The 27,959-nt window shown below is 37.9% G+C and overlaps 1 protein-coding gene across 4 annotated transcripts in view; it reads right to left on the minus strand.

Annotated features, from left to right (window-relative positions):
• Positions 1-27,959, minus strand: part of Ctnna3 (catenin alpha 3) — a 1,464,870-nt gene that overhangs the window by 454,857 nt on the left and 982,054 nt on the right. For all 4 annotated transcript variants that reach the window (XM_052744818.1, XM_052744817.1, XM_052744819.1 and 1 more), the window contains one exon: positions 17,757-17,913. In XM_052744818.1, coding sequence (XP_052600778.1) covers positions 17,757-17,913 — 157 coding nt within the window. The remainder of the gene's footprint in view (positions 1-17,756; positions 17,914-27,959) is intronic.

Genomic DNA, 27,959 nt, shown 5'->3' on the forward strand with positions numbered 1-27,959 from the left:
TGATTAAGAATTCTCACCCAAAGAAGTTTTTCTAGAAACTGAGAGAAGAAAAGATACAAACATAAGTAAAATAATGTAAAAATGCATAAAAGTTATGGTAAAGAGTTATAAAAGTTCATGTACAATGGTCAGATAAGAAAGGTTTAGGGCCAGCAAGATGGCTCAGAGAGAAAGGTTCCTGCAGTACCACCATGGTAACTTGTGTTTCATCCCTGGTGTCCATGTGAAGGCAGAAGGAGAGAACTCACTCCACCAATCAAAGTCATCTCCATAACCTGTGCCATGGCATGTGAGTACAAACATACACACACATCATGCATCATGTGTGCATGTGCATGAGAGCGCATACACACATATACAACCATACACTAATAATAAATTAGTTAAAATAGAAATGCTTAGCCATGAACCCTAAGAGGGACACATGGATTTCTCTGGGAAGGGGAAATAGATGAGATCTCCTGGGTAAACTTGGGGTAGGGGTAGGGGGTAGAGGGTAAGGGATAGGGGGTAGGGGGTAGGGGGTGGGGCAATGAGAACATGAGGGATCCAGGTGGTCCAGTTGGGGAACAGCACAGATGAGAAGAGTAATGAGAGATCTCTTGATAGAGGGAGCCATTTTGGGATTAGGGAGAAACCTGGTGCCAGGGAAACTCCCAGGAATTCATAAGGATGACCTTAGCTAAGACTCCTGGCAATAGTGGAGAGGGTGCCTGAGCTGGTCTTCTCCAGTAATCAGATTGGTGACTACCCTAATTATTATACTAGAACCTTCATCCAGTAACTGATGGAGCAGATGCAGAGACACACAGCCAAGCACTGGGCTGAGCTCTGGAAGTCCTGTTGAAGAGAGGGAGGAGGAATTATATGAGCCAGGGGGTCAAGATCATGATGGGAGAACCCACAGAGACAGCTGACCCGAGTTCCTAGGAGCTCAGGGACTCCAGACTGACAGCTAGGGAGCCTGCATGGGACGGACCTAGGCCCTCTGCACGTGGGTGACAGTTGTGTAGCTTGGTCTGTTTGTGGGGCCCCTAGCAGTGGGATCAGGACCTGTCCCTGGTGCATAAGACTCCCCACCCGAGGACTGCCCCTTTCTGAATGAAGGAGAAGAGGATCAGGGCCAGCAGAAGGGAGGTGAGGGGAGGGAACTGAGAGAGAGAGGGAAGGGGAAACTACAGTTGGTATGTAAAATAAATGAAAAAAAAATATGCCTAAAAGAGAATGTGGTTGGATAATAATGGTGTTTTTGCTGAGTTAGATGAGAAGAATTAAAGTCCATCCTGCTGTGGGATGTTCTATATGGCAAATGTGTTGCTGATTAGTCAATAAATAACACACTGATTGGCCATTGGCTAGGCAGGAAGTGTAGGCGGGACAAGGAGGAGAATAAAGCTGGGAAGTGGAAGGCTGAGTGAGAGAGACACTGCCAGCCGCCATGATGACAAACAGCACGTGAAGATGCCGGGAAGCCACGAGCCATGTGGCAAGGTATAGATTTATAGAAATGGACTAATTTAAGCTGTAAGAACAGTTAGCAAGAAGCCTGCCACGGCCATACAGTTTGTAACCAATATAAGTTTCTGTGTTTACTTGGTTGTGTCTGAGCGGCTGTGGGACTGGCAGGTGAGAGAGATTTGTCCTGACTGTGGGCCAGGCAGGAAAACTCTAGCTACACCATCCTGTGTGGGGCATTGTTTTCTTTTAGGTATGGACAAACTCCATCTGATTGGCATTTCTTCTTCTTACACATTTAAGATGAAAACTACTCTCTGACTACGAAGGCACAGGAATGATGGAGAGCATTCATGCTCTTTAGCTTTCTGTGGGAAATAGATTACAGGCCAATAACAGGACAAACGAGACAATTCTCCATCTTCCAACACATAATTTGCACTTGGGACACATTTCAAAAGAAAGAGAGAAGAGCACAAGTTGGAACTGTACCAATCATAAAGCAAAGAAAGACGTGGATAGGAAAAGCCCCACAGCAATTGGCAATAGACAGACTATATATCAAAAGACCATGGCTACAGCTCTTTCTTCTAAGGATCAGCTCCCAAATGTATATGATATCACAGTGTTTTAAATTCTGTCCTAAAATAAATGATCACTGTCTGGGTTAAAAAGAAAGAAGCAATGTGACATTTTATTAGCAGTGAATTTAGCCTACAGTTAACTCCCAAATATAATATTCTTAATTCTGTTCAATAAATAAATAACATTAATGATATTAGTACAATATTTTGATGGTGTTTATTTTTAATTAACACAACAAATTATAGAAAATTACACCCAGCAGAAATACTTCCTTTATATTTTTAAAGGGGACAAACACAGAGCTATGAGAAAATTAGAGTGAACGTAAACTTCCTGATGAGATCTCATATGCCTCTCTCTGGCCAAGCAAAAAATGAATTCTTACTCACTACTTGAAATTGATGGCAGTTTGGTAGTGCTTGGCCAGCACACATTAAAAGTGTGGCAAAGGACACAATTTTCATTCAATTCCTATATTTTTTCTGAAGAGCATTCAAGTTTCCCCCTCTGCTATCATGAAAATCATGTAGGTTCATGTCATAAAGTGCTTGAAAGATAAAAATCACATATTGCATTACTTGTTAGTGCCTAATTAAGCAGAAAAAATTAAGTTCAGTGAATTACAAAATCAAATTTAAAACACATCAGATTTTACATTAGGAAATAAAGATCTGGGCACGAAAACCTTCAGCAATTAGGAAATGAGTTTCATATTCTACATTGGTGAAAGGCACAGGGTGATTATTCCATGCAATTACAGAGCTGGAGGAAACCTTGATTTGGAAGCAATACTATACCAACAAGAAAATCGCTTTGCATAGCTAGACTTAAATTTTGCAGTCTGTCTAGAATACTTATGTTAGAAAGACTGTCTGCTTTTGCAAAGAGCCCATGTTGGGTGACTGGGGTGAAATCTAAGTGAAGTCTGTTCTATATCACTATTGGAGGTTACACCTATAGAAATGAGCTTATTTGCATAAAATGGACTCAATTAAAGAGTTTGCAAGTCATCTGCAGAAGTGATGTATACAGAATCACAGCAGCAATGGGATGTGCTACCCTTCCTGAGTTCCAGCAGCCTGTGACTCCTCCTTCTCAGACCCCATTCTTCATCAATCTGGTATTTTAGGTAATCTCACCTCCACCCTGTTAATTAAGCGTTCTTCCAGAATCTTATTAAATTGAGTGAAAAAGGTTAAAATGATCTCATTTTGCCACACAAACCATTGTTCAATATGGATCTGAAGAATTTTCATTCTGCCTCACACTAATTCCAATAAATTACCCAGCTCTATGTATATGGGCAACCAAAGGGTCATAGAGGAAATGATCTGACATTTTGTTAATTATTTGACTCAACAACTAAAACAGCAACATATTGAAAGAGTTACCAGTCTAGAGTCTGTTTAGAAAAAATAATACTGCTATTTGTTACTATTCAGAATTTGATCCATGGAGGAATTCCCTGCACCTAGATATATTCACTATAACTGCACATGCTTAATCTATGCTACATGTAACATGAAACAAAGAAGTATCTATGGGGCTACTAAATGTTTTGGAATCAATGATATGACATAAATTTGTGGAAAACAGAATTTTTCAAATGCACAAAGGCAAAAAAAATACAAAGGAAAAATAAACACAAAGGTATGCACATATGCTGAGAAATTGCTGTTAGAAGCATAAACATAAATGTATACCATGCACTCTTAATGGACCTTTAATTATTGAGGCCATCATGTATTCTTCATAAAACTATAAAATTTTATTTGCCTTACTACTTTAGATACTTTTTAACCATTCCTTTAGTAACTTAAAACAACAACAACAAAAACGAAAATCAACAAAATCAACAACAAAAATCAGTGGTTAAGAAGCACCATATATATATATATATGTATATGTATATAACATATGGCTAAATTTAATGACAGTCAAGTCAAAGGCTATTTCTTTCTCACTGAATTTATGATGGATTTAGTTGTGAATCATTTATGTGCAATTTGTTAAAGCACATAGAATCACTGTCATATACATAATGCAAATATGAAGTGGACATTGATTGGATAGAAATTTAACATTGCTCTTATAGAATATTGAATAATGTGATATTTAAAAAGCAGGTATGAATTTTTTATTCCTCCAGTAGAAATTTCCCACATACACTATTTTAATCTGTCTCCAAAGCTAAATTCTACAATATCCTCAAGTTGAATAAACTGCTTAAAAGATTATGAAAAATATATACCAGTTGCACTGGAGGTCACTGAATATTTAAAAAAACATTTATTACAATTAAATACTGGATATTTGAAGGCATCAAATGTATTGGTATTTTTCTTAGGATTTGAGTAATCTCCTACAGTTATGATTTGACAATCCAGTATCTGTATTGGGAAAGTTTCACGCCTCAAACCAAACGATTCCATCCAAGAAAATCTTGAAGATTAAAAAAAAAAAGCTGGAAAATGATTGACAAATTAATGTATATAAAGTGATTTTTTTGGTAAATTCTTTCTATTTACACACTTAAAAAATGTCATGGAGAAGCAGATTATTTGTAAGCATGTCTAATTATTGTAGAGGTGAAAACAAAGATTTCTATGATGGACCTGGACTGTGTTTTGCATCTTATTTTCATTGTCATGTAAATCCTTATAATTAGATACTGCGTGCTAAACCCAATAAGAGGGTGATAAGAAATTGAAGTGACAACTGAAAATGGTGAGTGTCAAAATCTGGTTGTCACACAATCCCTTTGCTGATAGAAAGATAACCTTTGTGGCTTGTCTGGCATAACCTGTCTTCTCACACTTTAAACACCCTTTACAGGCTTGTTTTCCCCACTAGACTGTAGAACCTGTGTGTGTAAGTTCACTGATCCTCATTTACCATTGTGTCCTAGGAGTGAATGTAATCTTTGTTTATTGACATAAGAAATGATTAGCTTGTCAGTTCCAGAGTGTTAATTAGATGCTTGTTTCAAAGACATTCATTCCCACTTTGCTTTCGATCAAGAGCACCCTGCCCACAGAAGCAAAGGAAATCATTTTTACGTCTCCTCTGCTCCTATGAGAACGATGTTTGCTTTCACTTTGAGTGTGCATATCCTAGAGTAGGCATATGCTACATCTGGGGGAGATGCTGATTATTTTGATGATCTACACTTCCTAATCTAATGAGAGAAAAAATGTCTGTCGTGTAGATCTACTCATCAAGAAAAAAAGCTTCAATCAAAATCTTAGTGTGTAAAAGCCTATGAAAGGCAAAACAAAGCATATCAACTATGCCTAGGATGAAAAGCATAAGGAAAACAGAAATACAATGACCCGGCACAGGAAGACTGTGTTGTTTATGTTTATACACATAAATATTTTATTAAAGACTTGAAAATCTTCAAAACAATATTTTAAAGGAATCTATCTATTCTATTCTACTGTATCCACCAAAGAGGAGTGTATAAATGATATAAAATCTCACTGAGTACCATTCTACAATTGTGACCCTATGAGCAATACAAGTTTGGAGATTTTTACCTATAAAAAGTATTTTCCTGCTGGGACATGGCAACACATGCCTTTAATCCCAGCACTTGGTAGGCAGAGATGGGTGGATATCTGTGAGTCTGAGGCCAACCTGGTTTACAGAGCAAGTTCCAGGACAGCCAGGGCTGTTACATAGAGAAATCTCATCTCAAAAATCTATCTATCTATATCTATATCTATATCTATATCTATCTATCTATCTATCTATCTATCTATCTATCTATCTATCTATCTACCTACCTGTCTGTCTATCCTTCCATCCATCTATCTATCTATCTATCCATCTATCCATCCATCCATCCATCTACCTATATTTGTGTTTTATTTTGTCTTCTTATGTATTTTCTTATTAATTTATTTACTCATTTATCTTTTTTTGTTTGTTTGTTTTCAATTTTGAGACCGGGTTTTATGTATTCCCTGATGACTCGAACTCACTATATAGCAAAGGATAAGCTGTGTCCCAGCACACTATCATCTATGCCTCCTGCCCCTATATCATTACATTTAGTTTCCATTCACTTTAATTTTGTTATTACAAATGTTTAACAGAAGCTGAAATCATAATATGTATGGAAAATAACCAATCAGCCTCAACAATAATATTTTCACTGAATATATATATACATATATATGTATATATATGTGTGTGTATAATAATTTTAGATATAATTTTATTTTTTGCAGACTTGTATTTTAAAATGCAAAGGTGTGTGTCTCTGTCCATGAGAGCTGGTGCATGAGGTTGGCAGGGGTATCAGATCTCAGTGGACGTACAGTTACAGTTGACTATAAGCTGCCCAATGTGACTAATCAGAATCAAACTCAGATCCTCTATAAGAACAATAAACACTCTTAACCACTGAACCATCTCTCCATTCCCTTCTTTCATGTTTCATTCTGGTTTAGTTTTACTTATGCAATTCATTTATTTTTCAGAAATTCACTCTAACTGGCTTCTTATGATTCTTAATCTTGCTTGTCAGCTTGACTGCATCTGGAATGAAGTGAATGGCAGCTTCTGGGTGCACCTCTAAGGGACTCCCAAATCAGATTATCTGAAGTGGGAGACCCACCTGAGATGTGGGGAGCACCTTTACCAGCACAGCCTAGAAAAAAGGAATTGAAAGATGAAACATAACATTTCTCTTCCTTGTCTTCATTTTTGCTTCCAAGTTCATCCATTCTGCAGCTGCTACTACTCCCTTCCTTTACTGATATTATAATCATGTTCTTTGGGCTTCCAGTGTATTTTGAAGATCTGCAATTCTCCAGTAATACTGAAGGCCAGACTGGGACCATTGAGGCAGTGGCCCTTGTAGAATGAGCCACTAGTGAATTCTTGGGTTCTCCTGTGTGAGACAGCGACCATAGGACTATGTTGTATTCATTCTGTCAGTGACATTCCTCTGCAGAGTTCTGACTAACATAGGTCTCTCCATCGAACTCCCAAGTCAGAGAAAAACAGTCATCGGTGGAAAAAAGGAGACACACTGAAGTCACATCAAGATCCAGCTTCATGATCAGGAAAGTATATGGATCCTCCTTGTGAGAGTTGTAACTTTTAATTGGCCTTGGAGATAATAATAATAACAACAACAACAATAATAATAATTTAAAAAGAAGACATGGAGTTGGGAGGGAGATAACTTGGAGAGTATCAGGGAGATGTAGGAGAAGACACTGATGGCAAATTAAGGTCAAAATTCACCATATACAAATATTAAATCTTCAAAGAATAAATAAGAATATTACCTTAAAAAACAAAGACACATGAACTCTTTCTCATTGTCATCTGACAGCACCTCCACCAGCAGAGTGACTCTTCTGTTTGTGGTCTGCTGTACACTTAGAGCATGGTGTCTACCCTGCTCTGATGCTTGTCCACTCAGCACTGCTTTATAAAAATCTGGCCTTGTATAATCTAAAGATTATTTCTCTCTGCAAGTAAGTCTGCTGCTTCTCATTCATTCTCCTACCGATGGAAACAAACACGTAAAGATTATATGCACACAAATGCTTCAGGATATGTGTAGACTTTTCCTCACTATTTCTTAAGGGTGATTTGGGACAAAATATCCCATATATATAATATTAGTAGGTTAGCTGATCTTGGAGATTGTAAAAGTTTCATTTCCAAGACCAGTGTAGCAGCATTCTCTTGTTATACATCTTGCCTAATAACTGGCATCATCAGAACTTTCCATTTTTTGACACAGCTCCCAAGGTAAAACTTCAGTCATTTTTGTTATCTGGAAGGTTGCTTTGAAGTGGGTGGACAAAGCCTCCCCTCAAAGTAATAGATTGGATAGTTATTTCTCTTTCAAAGAACAAAACTCTCTACCCAAGTATGTTTCCACATGATAGAATAGGAGGGGTGTTGTGGAATTTTAGTTTAACTATGTGAAGATGTGTTGTATTTATTTATGTTTAAGTAAGTTATTAATGTTGCATTTATTTATGTTTAACTAAGTACTATTTAGCTTAACTAAGTAAATATGTGTTTAACTTGTTTACAGAATATTTGTTTAACTATGTAACAATGTGTTGCATTTATTTGTAGCAGGAATTGTTAGAAGGTCTTATCAATAAAAAAAAAACAACTGGGTTGAAACCTGGAAGATCAGAGCAGCAGAACAAGCCACAGCTTCCTCACCTCGAAATTCATCAGCTGATCCTGTTTCTTCAGACTGGATGCCTCTGAGTCCTCATCCTTAATGAATCTCAGCTGAACTGCTGCTCAAAAGCCTAAAAGCTTAACCAGCTCTAGTTCCTGGTCCTCACGCCTTATATACCTTTCTGCTTTCTGCCATCACTTCCTCAGATTAAAGGCATGAGTCACCATGCCTGGCTGTTTCCAGTGTAGCTTTAAACTCACAGAGATCCATATGGATCTCTGCCTCCCAAGTGATAGGATTAAAGGCGTGTGTACCACCATTTTCTGGCCTCTATATCTAGTTCTGTTCTCTGACCCCAGATAAGTTTATTAGGGTACACAATATTTTGGGGAACACAATATCACCACATTTATTTACTGTGCCTGGTAAAAAGATAAATGGCCAATAGCTAGGCAGGAGGCACAGGTGGGACTTCTGGGCAAGGAGAGTAAGGAGGAAGAGGAATTTAGGCTCAGAGAAGGAAATTCCAGGGTGACACCAGACAGACACAGAGGAAGGAGGAAAGTGGGACATACCAAATGAAAGAAAGGTAAAATCCCTGAGGCAAAACATAGATGAACAGAAACAGGTTAAATTAAGTTATAAGAGCTAGTGGGACAAGCCTAAAATAAAGGCTGAGCTTTCATAATTAATAATAAGAAGTCTCCATGTTACTATTTGGGAGTCGGTTGGCAGCACTCCCCCCAACCCCCCAAAAACCCTGAACTACAGAGGTGGGAAAAAAAAGAACATAGGAGAAAACTTACCAAAGTATATTATCAATCATTAACACGTCCCACTATGAGAGGAGCTTTCTAAATTTCATCTCAAAGGCAAATAATAAAACGAAAGGTTGTCCAGTTAATACCTAGATATAATTTTAACAGAGGCTTGCAGTTGCATGTCAGGGATGCTGTTCAAGGCAGTTTAAACTCGTTTATCTTAATGTAAACTCTAATAGTACAGTGAGATTTCATATGTTGTACTGAATGTTATATCTCTATTAGCTTAAAACAGCCTATTACCTTATAGGACCTCATGAAATACTCGTTCATAAGTACTAAATGAAGAAATGGCAGTTATTACCATGTCAAAGGAGGCCATTTAAAAAATCAGAGAGATCTTCTTATTTCCCAAATGTCCTGTATATGAGAGGGGAATGGCAGGATAACAGTCATAACTATACTTAATTCCTTCCAAGCTAACTTTCCTCTATATTTCTCCTCTTCTTCAAATACTAAATCTACTGTCTTAATGTCAGACTTATGAGTTACTGTAGTGGCAAAATTTGATAAGTACAATATGCAGTCTGTAAGAAAACAATGATTTTTTTAAATTGTGTACATAAAGTTTGAAAATATCTCTGGTATGGCACATAATGAGTTGAATTTGTTAATGTACATATTATGAAGTTGGGCTGATGTATGCATTATATCACACATTTTTGTGGTAACAGCACTAAAATCTTACTCTGTCAGCAATTTTAAATCATGGGAAGTATTGTTAATAACTTAGTCATAACCATTCTGTAATAGATCTCTTGATTCTTCACATGCAGCTGAAGTTCTGTATCCTTTATTTAACATCTCCACATTCTCTCCATCCTCTAGTATCCCAGAAACCACCATCATACTCTGTTTCTGCAATTTACCTTCTTAGGAAAATACAGTTTTTAGTTTCCTGCCTCTTAAAAAAAAAAAGATTTCCGGGTGGTGGTGGCGCACGCCTTTGATCCCAGCATTTGGGAGGCAGAGGCAGGCAGATCTCTGAGTTCAAGGCAAGCCTGGTCTACAAAGTGAGTTCCAGAAAGGCGCAAAACTACACAGAAAAACCCTGTCTCGAAAAACCAAAAAATAAAAAAAAAAAAAAGATTTCTTTATGCATTTTCTACATATGCGTCAGATCCCATGGTAGATGGTTGTGAGACACCATGTGGTTGCTGGGAATTGAACTCAGGTCCTCTGGAAGAGCAGCCAGTGCTCTCATCCTCTGAGCCACCTCTCCAGCCCCATCAGTTTCATTTCTAAAATTGTGGATTTTTCATAATGTGGACTCTGGAGTCAGTCTATAAGCAGAGGTCTAACTGGTTAAAGTTCTCCAGGCACTGGACTGGCAAGACAGTTAGTTATCAGGTAAAGGTGCCTGGGGCCAAGCTTGGCAACCTGAGTGCAATCCCAGGGCCACATGGTAGAAGGAGAAAACCAACTCTGGAAGTTGTGAGTTGCATTCTGGTATCCACATAAGTATAAAAATACATATCTTAGAAATAATTTACTTTTAAAAAATGCCCCAGAATCTCTCAGAGTCCCTAAATCTATGGCAAAGTTTATCTTGCAAACACAGATACATGATTTGTGCTTTTCAGATCTTGCACAGCACTCTCAGGATGAATTCTAACTCCTGGGAAGACTTTTGAAAAAAAAAAAGCAGGTAAAGACTCCTGCTGTCACTCACCTTCATTTGTAGCTCAATGCCTAGGAAAAATGTCCTGGACCTCACTGAGCTGATAAATTTTTTGTGGCAAGGAGAGATTTGCCTTCTATCCTTTCATCTACTCTCTAAAATGTCTTGCAGGATTCCTTACATACATAATTGTATCATACATGTTACACTAATTAAATTATATGTGCTTCTTGATAAAAGTAAATGCCTTTAAAGTTGAGACAACATCCAGACATCAATAAAGACAAATGAAAGTATAAAATTGATTTTCGTTTGGTTTGGTGGAAGTCTTTGCTAATATAACTGGTTGTTGCATGCCATAATACTATATTATGCACAACAACCAGTGATTATTCCTTATTAATAAGGAATGGAATGCATAGTTGATGAGACATTCTCAAGAAAATGTTTTACAAAAAATGTGTAGTTCATCATGCATAGATTTTCTAAGTACAAAGCTGGTGCATGTGAAGAATTGAGGAATGATCTGTCATGTTGTTACACAAGTCTAAAATCAAACCCTTAGTGCACTTAAGACTGTTGATGATTGTTCCCACTCCACCTTAACGTGACAGGCAAAACGTTCATCAAATAGATTTTGACAAAGGCAAAAAAGGACTTCCAATTGTGGCTGTCTACAGATAGATGCATAATACCCTACCTAGGATCTTGTCATATCTGTATTGTTCATTCCAGTGAGAGCATCTTGAGTGAACTTGACTGTTAGTACATGGAATTATGTGTGAACATTTCAGTTCACATGCTGAGATGCTTTTCAGTCATGTAAGTACAAGCAGTAATTCAAACATAATTACTAATAAAGGAATAATGGATGACTTTTGGGGAGACTAGTCCATCATTTTTGAATACATGCTTTCTACTCTGACTTACACAATGACTTATATAAATCTGTGCATAAAGTTTCTGAACAGACTCTATAAAGATTGAAGAGAGATATACGACCACATGAAAATATTAGCTTGGAGATCAGAAAGGTGAAAACTAAACATGACAAGACGGTTCCTTGATTTTAGTGAGTGTCATAGAAGATATTTGTTGTACTTCATCTCTGGGCTCTAAGGAGAGTTTCTATTTTTAGTATATAGAGACCTCGTTTATTTTAGCCTGAGATAGGATTCCTTCAGCAAGGTGACCATCACCTTCTGATTACTGTACTTTTATGTGCCAATCATGTTCTTCAATTTTTTAGACAGAGAAGTAGAAAAAAAGTAAGGCATACTATCCATCTTGTATAAGATTATATCCCATGTGTTATATTGGGTAGCTTCACTTTCACTTCTGAGAACCATGTTTAGCAGGACATCACCATTTTCAACAGGAATGTCTTAGGCTTCTGGATTTAGTATTCAAATATTGATATAGTCTACCATGCTATTCTTTAAAAATCTTAGATGGCATTTTTTTCTTTCAATAGTTCAAGGATCTCATGGCTATATTCATTACTCTCTTCAACCCAATATATTACTTCTTGCATTTTCTTTAGGCTTGGTTTGTTAGATAATATTTTTATGCTGTTTACAACCTGCAGAGTTTTCCTTTGTCCTTCAACTATGATGCATAGTTTTGCCAGGTATATTAGTCTAGGCTGGACCTCATGGTGTTTTAGGATGTTAAATGCATTGCTCCAGGCTCTTCTGGCTTTCAAATTTTGCACTTAAAAATCAGATGGGGGAAACAACAGACAATCCCACTTAGTTATGATGCTTATGAAACATAAGACCAGCATGACATTGTTAACTGTAAGGATGCAGTAGTGGTACATATACCTTGGCTGAAACCAACAGCTCTCTAATTAGACTTAAGACTCAATGAACAAGAGGGAAATCATGCCTCGTACTAGAAAACTAGCCAACTACACAGCACTAGTGAAGTCATATATCTTGGAGGAGGACCTTTTAAAACCATCACTTAAACTAATACAGAAAATCCCTAAGCTAAATTCTAAATATTTGCCCTTATACTCTCAGATAAATGTAGCCCTCACACCTCATTAAGGAAGTTTCTCTTTGAAAAAGATGGAAATCATTTAGAAAATCACAACCAAGAAAAATGTAGAGTTATGGAGCACAGTCCCAAGGATACATCTACAAAACAACTCTTGCACCCAGGACTAACGAAAACTTTCAGAAGCTGAGGAAGAAAGATTTGTATAGACAGAAAATCATGGAGTTTGCTTGAGATTGTGTCATCATGTAACATCGAGTATGTACCCATAAAGTCTCAAGAATATGATTGCCTAAACATGAGCTGAATGTAGACATTAACAATAAACATGCCAAAGTGAATTTAGGGTATCCCATGAGGCCTCAATCCTATACAAAGAACTATAGGAAATAAAGGGATCCTGAGAGGGAGAAATAGTCTTCCCGAGGGAAGAGGATACCAATTTGTTAGCCAACACCAAGTGATCAGCCCTGATACATGCATACAAGTAACATTATACAGACTGAGCATGTTATATTTATGTATTTTAGAATACACACATGCACATGCATATATACACACACAAACACACACACATATATCCATATAAAACAATCTATGGAAAAAGAGGCCTTGGATTTGAAAAAGAGCAGGAGTGATATATGGGAGGATTTAGAAGGAGGAAAAGGAAGGAGAATATGATAAAAATATAATTATGATCTAAAAAGTAAAACATTTTTTAAAAGTTCAAGGCTCTAAATATACAGATAGATGCCATGCATCTCTCAAATTAATAACTTGTGTCCTTCAAACCAAATAGTTCCTTTCACAGATTCTCTTAATTGGTGTGTTTCTCCAGTTTTTTTAGGATTCATTTCAAAAATTCAATAAACAGCTTACTTTAAACATTTCCCCCAATAGCCTGACATTGTGTTACTTGTATGGACTTTTATTTCAATGATTATAATACTTTTGGAAGAAGATCGATACATTAAATTGTGAGTTTCCTGAAATAAGAGTTTTGTGGATTTCCTTTCCTCTTCTATTCATTAGAAGACTGCCTTATTATATCAGTAAAAATTCAACTCAATTTTATCAAATGTATTCTCTTTTGTTTGCTCATCTACACTTATAGGAGAATTTTATCCAATGTGCTTTGAGCAAATTCAGTATCCTCCCCCAAACTCTTCGCAATCCACAATCCCTTCCTTACCTACCCAACTTTGTGTCCTCAGTTTCTTAAAACCCATCAAGTCTTATTCATGCTACTCAGATGATCTTGGATATGTGGACATCAACTGAGGTGTAGTTTATCAACCACGGGACACACCCTTAAAGAACACTGACTTTTTCTCTTCCAGCACCTATCAATTGCCAATAGCCCCTTAGCTAGTGTAAGAAATGTGTGCTCCCCAACCACATGCTGAGACTTTGGTCTGGTGTGATATTACGCAGGTCTTGTGGATGCTAGCATAGCCTCTGTGAGATAATATGTGTAGATACCCTGCAGTATCCAAAAGTTACTGCTACCTTATACCAACATGGATCTTACAGTCTTTCTCCCCATTCTTTGGCACTGTTCTCTGAGTCTTGCAGGAGGAGGAGTGGGATATAGCTGTCTTGTTTAGGGCTTTATAGATTATGACTTTAAAATCTTACATATTTCAGAGATATCTATATTAAAACATTTAATGCCTTTAATCAACAGAAGTTTCACTTAGCTACCCTACCTCTCAACTACTACATTCAGATTTAGAAGTGTTTTTTTCTCATTTATTTTATTAAGAATTTTTTTTTTCATTTTACACACCAATCAAGATCCTCTTCCCTCTTCCCTCCTCCCCTCCCAGCCTTCCCCCCAAACAACCCCTATTCCCCCTCGCAAGAAGGCAAGGCCTCCCATGGGGAGCCACATCCAGTTGAAGTGTTTTATAGGCAAATAATTCAACAATTTGATTCAGCTAACATAATGTGATTATTTGGAATTAATTTAGGAAGAGACATGGAAAATCTATTTATTTTAATTTTCCTTTGTCAAATGATTTAGATTACAACTTTGTAGAAGCCAAAGATCATGACAATAATGATGTCATAAACAAAAAGGCTGTTTTTAGTGCATTTTTGATGACAGTATCGAGTTATCTTTGTATTGCTGTGTCAGGGTCACAGGGTCCTGTGATGATTAATGAGAAATGTTACTTTTCATGGTATGAAAATTTTTCAAACCATTAATTCCAGAACTTAACACATCTAACAAAAGGAGAAGATATAGACACTGAAAAATTAATGTTGACCCACAGAATTTTAAAAGAAAATGAATGCTACTATTTACTTAGCAAATGCATAGTTAGAGCTTCCAAGGACAAGGAAGGGATGTAGACTTGAAATTAAGTAATAGAACTGTGTATGGATAAAATTGGACATATTTAAGAGCTATGTAGACATGAGGTCAAAGAGATCTTCAAGTTCCTCCCAGTACTATTCCTAAGTCAATATGCTGTTATTTTGCAGAACACATTTGGCAATAAAGAAACATGCATGTTTAGTTAATAAGTGGAGTCTGTTTCAGAAGCCTGTAGACTCCTCTCAGTTGGCTTCCCCAGAAGCTTGTAGACTCCCTTCAATTCACTCCCCAATTCCTCTTGCACACTCTTCTTCCCAATAATTACATGTCTCAGCTCTCTTGCAAGTCATCTTTCTATAACTCTTCTATTGAAAGTTGTTTTTCCTACATGGGTAACTCATATTTTTATATTAACATTTTTAGATTTTAGGATAGTGTAGTAATAAAAAAAGTTTCTCAAATTTCATCTTCTCTCATCAGTTTATAAACAACATAGACCCTGAAGTGCTGGAAACTCCACAAAAGTTCCCTTCAAATTCAGGAGCCTGGTTTTTACTAGATGATCATTCACAACTCAAACTCTTTATGGGCTATTTGTTAATTGGTCTACTTGATAAGTAGATGAATTAGAGTCTGGATGCAAACACATATCTTAAACGATCATCAGGGAAGTCTGTCCTGAAAACACCCTACCTGAGGGTGACTACCAACATTTCACCTTTGTGAACCACAATGGGCCATCTGAAAGCACAGACTCATCTATCACTTAGCCTAGGACCTTCCACCTCTGACTTCCAGCTTTTGCTAAGAGGGTGTGTATAACCAGCTATATTCCCGCCCCTCCCCCCAATTTGACTAGGGATAGCATCTATGGAAACACGAATTGAAAATGTTTGATGTTACAAGAAGAATCCCTGGGGTCCAGGTGAAACCAAAGCATACAAACTTAGGAAGACCAAGGCATGGAACATCTGTGGAAACTGTAGAACATTTTAAGCAAAATGGTTTGGTCATTTGTTCAACAACCACTTACTCTCTTCCTCTTCTTCTTTGTCTTCTTTTTGCTAATGAAATTCTCATTTTGTTCACATGGTAAGTGACCAGCCATAAATGGTGACTTATGTGGAGGACTAAGCTGAGGAACTTTCTAGACTCTGTTTATAGCTGCTGGTAAGAATTCCTTCTATGCACGTCTTATCTTCTCATCTCAGTGACAGCACATTGGTGGCTCAAACCTGTCCGTGTGAGAGTATTTCCGCTATAGCAATCAACAAGTGTTACAGATTCATGCTATCATCATGTGCTGGGCCCCAGTTCCTCATCAATTATGTCACCATTCTAAAGTAATCATAGAAGTTTCATTCCTTTTCTGCTGATTGGTTTAGGAGAGGGCAAGGGATGAAGTCCTGTTCTGTAATTAGTAGGATATATATGTGTATATGTACATATGTGTGTGTGTGTGTGTGTGTGTGACACAAGAATTTGAAAATACAATTATAACAATAAAATTGCTCTTTTAAGAGTTAGTTGCACCAGCCAGATTAGGAGCTATTAATCTTTTCTCAAATACATTTTCTATATTTTCAAATTTTTAATTCAATAAAAATAAAGTTATTTAAAGTGATTATAATATAGTCTTACAATTAATACAGCATTAAAATGCATCATATTTCTTGTATAATTGCTTAGGATGATGCAGTAGGATATGTGAAAGCCACAAATTCCCCAAAATAGTATAAATTCTGTCAGAAGACCTTAATAAGCTGATATTATATATTCATGAGGATGTGTGCTTTATTACAAAGGAATGGTACCATATTCTAAGAGTGTCCTCTCACGAAAACTAAATAAGAAAATATATCATTTACTTTAAATAGGCTACTTTTAAGGTAAGGAAAATCACAAAAAAAATAATGTAGCTATTTTCTCTGACAATAGAATAATCAAAATCTAAGTCACATTTCCAAGGAAGAGGCGTTGTGAGCCTGTGTCCACTCTAGTGGGATCCCATTCTAGCCTGCATGAGATATTCCTCTGGACTTCATATGAAATATGAAATCCACCATCTGCTGCTGACATAGATGTTTACATTGTTTCTTAGATTCCTTAGATTAGAAATATCAAATACCCATATTGGGAGCTGAATTATATTTCTCTCTTCTCTCTCTCTCTCTCTCTCTCTCTCTCTCTCTCTCTCTCTCTCTCTCTCTCGTGTGTTTATTTTCCTGAGTGAAGTGAAATCAAGTATAAGAAAATCAAGAGTTTTAAGTATAATTTTTAGGTAATTAAGAATTTTAAATACTGAAACATGTGAGTTTGTTAAAGACACGAAATGCCTAAGACTTCCCATTATGCTTTGATAATGTACAGGGGTAACTTTTAAAGACACAGAGACAGTTGAGAACTAAAAAGACACCAGGAATGAAATTCATAATATCAGACAGACCACCAATGACTCTTATGCCACTAGTGTATACTCATACCCCACCTTCAGATACTCAAGAATAAAGGATCCTTTGGATTGTACAAACTGATTATAGTCATAGTTCACATAAGTACCTGACCAGATGGCACAGTGGGTGAAGGCACCTTCCACCAAGCCTGAAGATTTGAGTTTGATTCTTAGAACTCATATGGTACAAGGAGAGAAGAAGAAAGTTATCTTCTGATCGCTACATATGTACCATGGCATGTGCAGGTACTACAGAATACACAGGTCATTGTAAAGAGAATATCAACAATAATATGTGTATGAATTAAAAGACCAAAAAAATAACTTACCAGATACAGCCAGGAAGTCATCAATGCTGGTGATGTCATCCACTGCTTCAGTGAGAACATGGATGTAATGCTCCCATGTGCGCTTATACATTTCCATGGTGTTTTTGACCACTTGACTCTTGGGTCTTGATGCCAAAGCAAGTGCAGCATTTATAATCTGTAAAGATATAAATACTGTTTACATAGTCACTTCCTTTTGAAAACAAGAATCAATGTGCCGACAACAGGTGGTCTGGTTTTTTTTTCTTTTTCTTTGTATGCTTAAACTTGAACATCCTTAACAACCAGGGAAATAGTACTATGCGTAATCTCCTTTGTTTTGGTAATATTAGTTTTGGCAATAATTTATTTTTAAAGCTATTTATTGCATGCCATTGACAAAGAATACAGAAATATAATGGGTGTCTGCATTTAAGAAACTTGGATATTATTTAATCTGAAAGATCACATATCATTATCCCATGATTTAATATGTTAATGCCATTAGAAAAAAACATAGAAGTGTTAGTGCTTTAAGAAATAGAGAGATTATCTTTAATATAAGTAATAAGGAAGCCCTTGGAGAAGTGTGACATTTATTTATTTATTTATTTATTTTTAAGATTTACTTTTATTTATGTGTATGTATGTGCATGCCACTGTGTGCTAGCACCCACAGTGACCAGACCGAATAAAATGTGCCCTGGAACTAGAGGCATAGGTTGTTGTAAGTGACTCCTTAACCACTCAGCCATCTCTCCAGCCCTGTAGTATGACATTTTTAACTGGGCATTTGGATTCACACAGCCCCTGCATGCAAAATCATTAAAATAAGAGGTTTGACTTATTTGAGAGTAAAGACTTTACTGTGCACATTCATTTACATATCCATTCCTTTCCTACCTCACATACATATCTTTACAAATCAAGTACTACTGTAGGTTTTAGAAGAGGACCTAGAAGACAACATAAGCAAATGTTATAACTTCTGTGAAGATGATACTCCATCCAGGGAAAGCAAGTCAAATAAATAAAACAGAGTCTATAAGGATGGAGCTGGAGAGATGGCTCAGAGGTTAAGAGCACTGGTTGCTCTTCCAAAGGTCCTGATTCACTTCTCAGCAACCACATGGTGGCCCACAACCATATATTCTGAGATCCGGTGCCCTCTTCTGGCCTGTAGGCATACCTGCAGGAAGAATACTGTATACACAATCAATAAATCTTTTAAAGAAAGTCTGTGAGGCACTTCAGAAAACTAAGAAGGGAAGACAAGCAAGGAGTAGGGTGATAGTCACGGAGGTGGGTTAAAATTTGAGGAGGACTGAAGCAGACATTTAAATTATATAATCAGTAGCGGGGATATGAAAGAGAGAGAAGTTAGAAGATTTTAAAAAAAAAGGATAAATGGAAATTCTGTGAGTACAGCAAGCCAGTTTACCCAGAGCCTAGGTAGGTATAGTGTGGAGCAGGAGTCCCTGGCTTGTACTGCAAGACTACTTCTATCCGCAACATATCAGAGAGATGTTTGAACAACCTGTTCAGCACTGTGCTATAGACAACGTAAGATCTCAACAGACTTGGGAGGTTAGAGGAGTGAGAAAGAGCCTGAGCTGTGAGGGTGGAGGTAATGAAAAGGGCTTCACAGGATTTTCAGCTAATTAAAGGAAGATAGTGGTATGTCAAAGACTCCTGTCAGAAATACCATGCCATTAGTAAGCCCATGGAAACCAGTATGTAAAGACATTGAAATAAATCCACACATATAATATATGATAATACATCATAATGAAACACACTTCATGGGACTATACTAGGAATAAGTGAGTACATGCAACAAATTGATGGCCGTCTCTATGTAATGGAAGGTGAGTTGTTTTCCCTTTCGATATTTTAGGGAGTTTTCCAGAGTTTCTATGGTGAATAAACGCTAGTTGTATTGTCAGAATAAATGACAGTATCCTTGAAAAAAAAGATGATTAATATAGTTTTTACATGAGAATTGGGAAGAACTGGGATGAGACCTTGAGTAGAAAGCATACCAGATATTAAATATAAGTCATGGTTTCAGAGGTCAGAGTCGAAGAACAGACTCAGCTGTCGCCTAGTCTATTACAGAGTTTGACATTAAAGTCATTCTGTTTCCATAAAAAATACAAAATGTGATTCAAAGATTTGCAACTAGAATTCATTTTTAAGCATTATTTTCTCTTAACTTGTTCATATATTGAAGCAAATTGTGGCCCATGTAGCCACAGTCTTAATAGTTTCCATACAAGATACATCATAATGGAAAAGTTGCCATTCCTATGTCTGTCTTCACATGAGCACAATCCAACCAGGAAATCACCTCCAATCCTGGCCAAGGCAGCCCCACAGAGAATGGTTCTGACTTTGGCCCAAATGGTTCTGTTTGGCATCAAAACATTCCTAAGCCACACTCCTCTAGCCTCAATGATGAGGCCTCAAAATTTGCCTATCTAAGGAATTCTCAGGTGGTTCTGATGCTACTAGTCAGAAGTTCACAAAATAAAATTCTCCTCTGACCCCATGTGTCTTGGTATTGAGGCAACATGGAAATAGAATTACACAAACCAGTCTCATCAGCAACAATTTGAGAATCTCCCTCCCTGGTTCCAGGAAACCCAGTCTTCAGGCTTACAGATAGCACAATGACATTCTTTTTTGTCATCCTCACCCATCTGCCTTCTAGAGGCAACACTATCATGTTTGTTTGTTTTTTTTTTTTCTTTCCTGCTGCTTTTAGAACACATGGATGATCTCTCCCTTCAAGAGCCAGCCCTTGGCAGTTCTCATACACCATTTAGATATCTTTACAGCCACAATGCTGGAACCTTAGTCAGATCACACTACAGGTGAGGAGACTGGGGGGAGGAAAGGCCTCAAACTAGTTATTCAGCCAAGAAATGGTAGTCAGGATGCAAATTCAACACCTCCCCTCCCCCTTCATGACAGAGCTTACCCAGCCAGACATCCCTACCAGCATCTTGTCAATCAGTCAAATCCTACTTCTACCTCTCACTCAGGCCATTTTTCCATTTCATTTCTTTTTATAGGAAGTAAACTTGAAGACATAACCTAGACTTTTCATTTCAGCTCAGAAAAAAAAATGAGTCACATCCTTTCGCAAGTGAGAACCATGTTGATATCAAGTATTATTTCAACCATTTTTTTTTTAATTCAACAGAAGTCTCTGGTGCTGTTGCATCACTTGGATGTTTTGCCCATGAGATCGCTGGAGGAGGTGACATTAGGCTTTGCACTCGTCAGCACTGATCACTCTTGATACTTGTTATGGAAAATAACTTCTGAAGCTCGCCTGTAGTGCTCGGAAGATGACAGGATGGAACGTTCAATAGCATGCAATGCTTCAAAATAAGAATGACTACCAAAGACCAAGGATAAGTGGGATAATGTAGGAGGTATCCCAAAGGTGCCTTTGCATGGAAAGGGCACTCTGCTTTATGAAGAAATGTATCCCAAAACAATGAAATATGAAAAATAGGTATCAATTAGTAGGAGAAGTGGCGATTTTTCTATTTTCAAAAACAGTAACAGCAAGATAGATCCTAAACCTGTCTCTTGGAGAATGTTCAGGAGATACACCAGGGGAATAGAGTTGGAAGTAGAAACAAAAACTGTAGCACATAAGGAAAGATGAGACCTTTAGAAAGTACAACATATAAACTGTGGGAGTAAGACCATGGGGAAGTAGAGAAGGGGACTTGGTTGAAGAAATCTCTTTTAGGGAAAGAGGTTAAAAAAAAAAAACAAAACAAGGGTTTAAAGGGACCTGTGATAAAGATCCTCTCAAAAGGTTCAGTGGTGCCGGGCGGTGGTGGCGCACGCCTTTAATCCCAGCACTCGGGAGGCAGAGGCCGGCGGATCTCTGTGAGTTCGAGGCCAGCCTGGGCTACCAAGTGAGTTCCAGGAAAGGCGCAAAGCTACACAGAGAAACCCTGTCTCGAAAAACCAAAAAAAAAAAAAAAAAAGGTTCAGTGGTAAATGAGAGGCAGGAATAATGAGGAATAATGGGACAAGGGAGCCATCAAATAGCTATGTTGGTAGAAGACTAACCCAATGTGATGCTTAGTTTTAATGGTCAACCTGACACACCCTAGAATCACCCAGGAAGAGAGGCTCAGTGAGGGATTGTCTACATTGTGTTGGTCTATGGACTTTCTGTAGGAGAGTACCATAATTAAGTTCATTGATGTAGGAGGACCACACCAATCCTTGGTCAGGGATTCTGGACTGTATCTAGCTGAGCATAAAGCCAATCTGTACACATCTATTTTTTTCTCTGCTCTTGGCTGTGGATACGATATGATAATTTGTTTCGAGCCAATGTGACTACTCTGCTATGATGAACTGTCATCTGGAACTGTGAGCAGAATGAACTCCTTTAGCTGATAAGTTGCTTTTTGTCAGAGCGTTTTTATCACGGCATCATAAATGACACTGGAACACTTAGCATAGACCAGGTTTTTATTTCCAGCATACATACACCAGGCGTGCTGACACATGAGGTAGAGGCAGAGGGATCAAAATCCCTACAGTACCCAGGCATGGTGACACACGAGGTGGAGGCAAAGAGATCAAAATCCCATGGTCCTCCTCTGCCACATAACGAGTCGGAGGACAGCTTGTCAACACAAACAAATACAAAACGCTTTTAGATTTGGGCACACCAACTATAATGACTGCACAAAAATAGCGCCCTTTCCATTCAGTAAGCTAACGCCTACACCCTGCTAAAATGGCTTTCCTTCAATAGATTATTACAGGTAGAAAGCTGGAGATTCACTTGCTTGAAAACATTATGTTGAGATTCTTTTCTTCTAGTTCTTTGCTCGTGAAAGGGGAGCGCATTAAATTTTAAGAAAATGTGCTGTAACTTTGGATATAACTCTGGTGAGGTGGCCCCTTGACTTCAGTTTTAGAGTTTTATTAACCTATTAACTTGCAATGTACCTTTGTGTGCCCCTGCAAAGGCTCTGGTCCCTGGTGTTTCCTTGTTCCTGCAATTGGACAACTGCGTGCACACATGACTGTGCTGAAGTTATGGCTTCCCAGCTAGGCATACATTTAAAGTCCTGGTGCAGAAGCTGCAGTGGGGATGTGGAGCCATGGATATATGACAGGTGATATTTTGCGAGAACATTTTCAGTTCAACGACTGATCCAATTTATCTGATTCAACACTGTAGTCTATGAGAAAGCTTTATCCCGCTTGACTCTGCTGATATTCAGCTTAAATCTAAAAGCAGACACAATTTGGAAGATGTACTAACCCTCTTGAAGACAGAAAAAATATTTCTCCTGAGTCACATTTCTAGCATTTTAGCTATACACACTGGACAGAAAAGATAACCATCCTCCACTCTTCACATCTAGCTAAAAGATTTTAAACAAATTTTCTTGCTTTCTGAAACGTTTTCTTTCTTTAAGTTATGGTTGGGATGTGTATATATTAGAATCACCCTGGACCTGGCAATTACCTGGTCAGTCAGTTAGCATTTAAGGATGTCTTAAAACTCAGGCACTTATTATATTTTCGTTAGACTGTTTTTATATCATGATAAAAGTTCTCTACTTCCAGCTGCTATATTCTCCAAACCACTTTCTTTACTCTAAACATATTTCTTTCTTAAATGAAGAGAGGATCAAGCCTTGCACTTGCTGGTAACTTCTGGTAGAACCATAGCTGACTAAGCTCACAATCTCAATTCCATTTCAGTGTAGGCCTCCATGGGCTAGCTTCATCTATGGGTCCCTCTGTCTAATAAGCTGCTTCATTACAGTATATAGCCCACTATACTTTCCAGCTAATTCTCATGATCATAGAACACAAATGGTAGCTCTGTGATTTGGCTCTGATTACCACCTAGGTCTCATTCCTTGCCCTTCCCCAGTTCACCAGATGAAACAACCTCCACTTATAAAAATTCAAGGAAAGGTCACTACACACCATGAGGTCTTGTCCATCCCTTCTGCCCATCCAAATAAATATTCTTCTCCTTTGTGCTTTAAAACTATCCCTTCCCTATAAAGCAAATAGCAGTTATCCCATTGCATAGCTGCTCTTGTTGCTGTTTTCACCAGCTCCTCAAAAATTATCCACTCCTCTCCTTCCCTTGTGACCTCCTAGCCCAGTTAGCCTCCTTTTCATTCTCACATCACATGTGACTTCCTAAAATTTATTTTTGAGATTATAATGTAACTACATTTTCCCATGCCTTTCCTCCCTTCAAACCTTCCCGAATACCCTTCCCTATTCTCTTTCAAATTTATGGACTGCTTTTTTAAAATTAATTTTTATTATATATATATATATGTGTGTGTGTGTGTGTGTGTGTGTGTGTGTGTGTGTGTGTGTGTGTGTATTCCTAAGTATCATCTGCTCAGTCATGTATGATTATTTCAGGACTGACCATTTGTCACTGGAAAATGAAATGATGTGTTCTTCTCCCACTCCCAGCTTCCCCCAGTTGCCAATAGTTATGTAAGGTTAAGGTTTCACTGGTTTTCTTCTCTATCCATTTTGGCATATATATTGGAATTGTGCTGGTTTAGCTCATGCTTGGGCCATCATGCTGGAGAGACTTTATGCTTGTAGCTTCTGATGTCTCTAGGAGACAAATCTTAGAGCACGCTCCCTGATCCTCTGGCTCTTACAATCTTTCTAACCCCTCTCCAGCACAAGTATTCTTATACTCTGTAACTGTTCTTACACTCTGCTCCTGAAGCTCCCTTAAGGTGCTAAAAATACATGCATACAGAAGTCATCCCGCAAAATCTGAACTACATGGTCTGATGGAACTAAGGCCACAAAGGAAGTACAACAGGCCAATGTCATTATGAAGAAGAAAATGGGTGCACACCGGGCTGCTGAGCCCTAGATACAAAAGGAAGATCAAGAAAATATGCACAGATTCAAACGTTCCAAGAAAGGAAATCACACTCAAAAAAAAAAAAAAAGGAACTGGGAGCTGGCTGTTTTGACAACATCCAATTTGGGCATAAAATTCCACAGAAAATCCACATGATGATGATGATGATAATGATGTTGTTATTGTTGATGGTGATGACAATGATAGTGATGATTATAATAATGTCAGATGTTAACAGTCAAAGCTCATACTTGTTCCAGGCACTATTCCAAGCACTTGATATCAATTAGACCATCTAATATTTACACCACAAGATAAGAGATGCAATCCTCACCACTTCCAATGACCCTGTGACTAAGGAAAAGCCATCTCTCTGCCCTAGAGTTCATTCTCTGAATCTGTGTTTTAGACTACATTTCATACAAATATATAAATTTATGGTGTCATTAAATCTAGTTGCTAATCCTTGCAACTAAATATACTGAAGGAAACATTACAGTACTTGCTTTGAATAAAAATTGGTACGTAGGCCGGGCGGTGGTGGTGCACGCCTTTAATCCCAGCACTTGGGAGGCAGAGCCAGGCGGATCTCTGTGAGTTCGAGGCCAGCCTGGGCTACCAAGTGAGTTCCAGGAAAGGCTCAAAGATACACAGAGAAACCCTGTCTCGAAAAAAAAAACAAAAAAAAATGATACATATATAATCATGTATGTGTATATGATTAAAATAACATAAATTTGTGTTTTTAGTTATCTATAAGCAAAAAATTTCATGGCATTAAGCAAACTAACCTTTTTGTGCAGGTTTTGTCAAGGGAGGGAGGGAAGGAAAGAAGTCATATATCCAACAGGTAATCTATATAAACATTAGATCCTTTCCTGGATTTTGTTGTTTTGTTATAAGCTCTATAGTTTGAGTGCAAAAATTAGTTATTTAACTATTTTTTGCACTCAAACTATAGAGTTTTTCTTAAAGAAGACCCTGAAAGTATTCTAGAACCAAGGCTCTGCACAGAGTCTGGTCTGCTATTATTGCTGTAATTTTCATAAAAAGCTCCATGCGCTCTGAAATGATAAACAAGCACAGATTCCACTACAATGATTTATCAAACCCTGTCTTGATTAGAAGATGATGATTTCACATTCCTGAAAAGAACGTCAGATAAGGGGACATATTTGATGTTGTACAATACCTAGTCTTTGCCAAAGATGATACCTTTCCCCGCAACACAAATCTCTCTTTTTGCTTAACATGTTTTCCATAAAAACAAAAATGAATACTATTCTTTTTTTCATTTTTTATTAAGAATTTTTTTTTATTTTACATACCAATCAGAGATCCCCCTCTTCCCTCCTCCCCCCCCCCAAGCCTTCCACCCAACCAACGCCCTAGTCCCCTGACAAGAAGGCAAGGCCTCCCAAGGAGAGGCACATTCAGTAGAAGCAAGTCCAAGCCCTTCCTCCTGCCTCAAGGATACACGAAGTGTCCTATCATAACTCGTAGGCTCCAAAAAGCCCCCTCATGCAACAGGAATGGATTCTGATTCTACTGCCAGGGGGCCCCCCATGCAAATCAAGCTACATAATTGTCTCACCATGCAGAGGGCCTACTCTAGTCCCATGGATGTTATACTTTAAGAATAGTGATGCAGCCAGGGCAGCAGTGGCACACACCTTTAATCCCAGCACTGGGGAGGCAGAGCCAGGCCTGAGAGTTTGAGGCCAGCCTGGTCTACAGAGTGAGATCCAGGACAGGCTCCAAAGCTACACAGAGAGACCCTGTCTCAAAAACAAAAGCAAACAAAAAGAATACTCATGCAGATTGACTGGTGAGATACTCAGTGGGTGGATGTGCTTCCATTCAAGGAAGCTAAAGACTCGAATTCATTCCCTGCAACATACAAGGTGGAAGGAGAAAACTGACTCCCACATGTTCTCCTCTGACCTCCTCGTGTGCACTATAACAAGCTAACACACACACACACACACACACACACACACACACACACACACACACACACACACACACACACGTTGAAAAGGTTCAATTAAAAAGAAAAGAATATGGTTGCAAATGGAAGACTACTGGGCTGCTGACCAGAAGAGCATATTAAAGGCCTGCCCTGATCCTGAAATATTTTCAAAGTTCTTCATCTGCACGGACATGTTTCATCTAGTAAAGATGGCCATTATTGGTATCCCCTGTTAACTATTAAGGCTGTGGAGACACAAGCAGAGATCTGCGCAATGTTGTTCAAGGGGTTTAACTTGGTTTTATTTCACCTCAGAATAACTTTATGCACAAAATCACAATAGCTGTTTCAGGACTTGTTTTTACAGAGGGTAGAGCTATGCTGACTTGGGTTGAGAGAGGGGTGGGCTTGGATGCATGGATCTCCCTAAGGGTCCTTCCTTCTGACATTAACACTATATTGAATATTAACGTCTGACATATACATGCCTCTTGAAAACTATAAGACAATGACTTTAAAAGTTGAAATAAATCTATATAATTTAATTTTTACCCAGAGACAGTTCAATACTGGCTTTGATACAAAGAATCTTAAAGTTTAGTTGTTATAAGGGAGCACTTTGTGGATTAAAATGATGAGTTATGTACTGAGAGGTCTATTTGCTGCAGTGTCATGGCATGCAGAGGAAATTAAAAATAACTAGATATATGACACTCTAAAGGCATCAGAGCTTTCGTATGAACGGAACTGGTTTATCTTGTGCTTAAATTGGCCCTGGTATAGTGAGTTAAGAATTATAGCAACCATAGAAACATCTTCAGATCAGGTTCCAATCCTCTGCTTTTGTATATTGGTCACTTAGATGTTTTTCACCATTGAGGCTGTTTCTTTTTTCCACAACCTTTTTCATCTTGGAAAAGACTACTTCTTTGTCTTTTGCATTGTACTTTGCTTTTGGAAATGACCCTAACATTCGGAATTAGGGCGTGCAATATTTGTCACCATGATTATCTATCTTCATCACTCTATGTCAAACGATGAAAGCATCTGTGAGGCACAGGAGATGACAGCGGTGAGCAGTGCTAACTTGTCATGGAATTGAGTTCTCCAGACCATTAATGACAAAGCATTCTACTTTGGCCTCTCAACCTTGTAATCTCCTTTCTCATGAGCAGGTAATCCTGCTTATAGGATTATTCACACTAAGTCGTCTCACCAGGCTTACCTTGCCTTTGAGTACACATAAGAAACTAAAATATAATACTCTAGGGTTAAACTATTTTTAGGACAAATGGCAAAGACTATTTCTGGAGAAATGTGGCCTTCTTTAAAATTATAT

Source organism: Peromyscus californicus, unplaced genomic scaffold, assembly GCF_007827085.1.
Source record: "Peromyscus californicus insignis strain IS unplaced genomic scaffold, ASM782708v3 Scaffold_19__1_contigs__length_69161282, whole genome shotgun sequence".
Classification (NCBI taxonomy): Eukaryota; Metazoa; Chordata; class Mammalia; order Rodentia; family Cricetidae; genus Peromyscus; species Peromyscus californicus.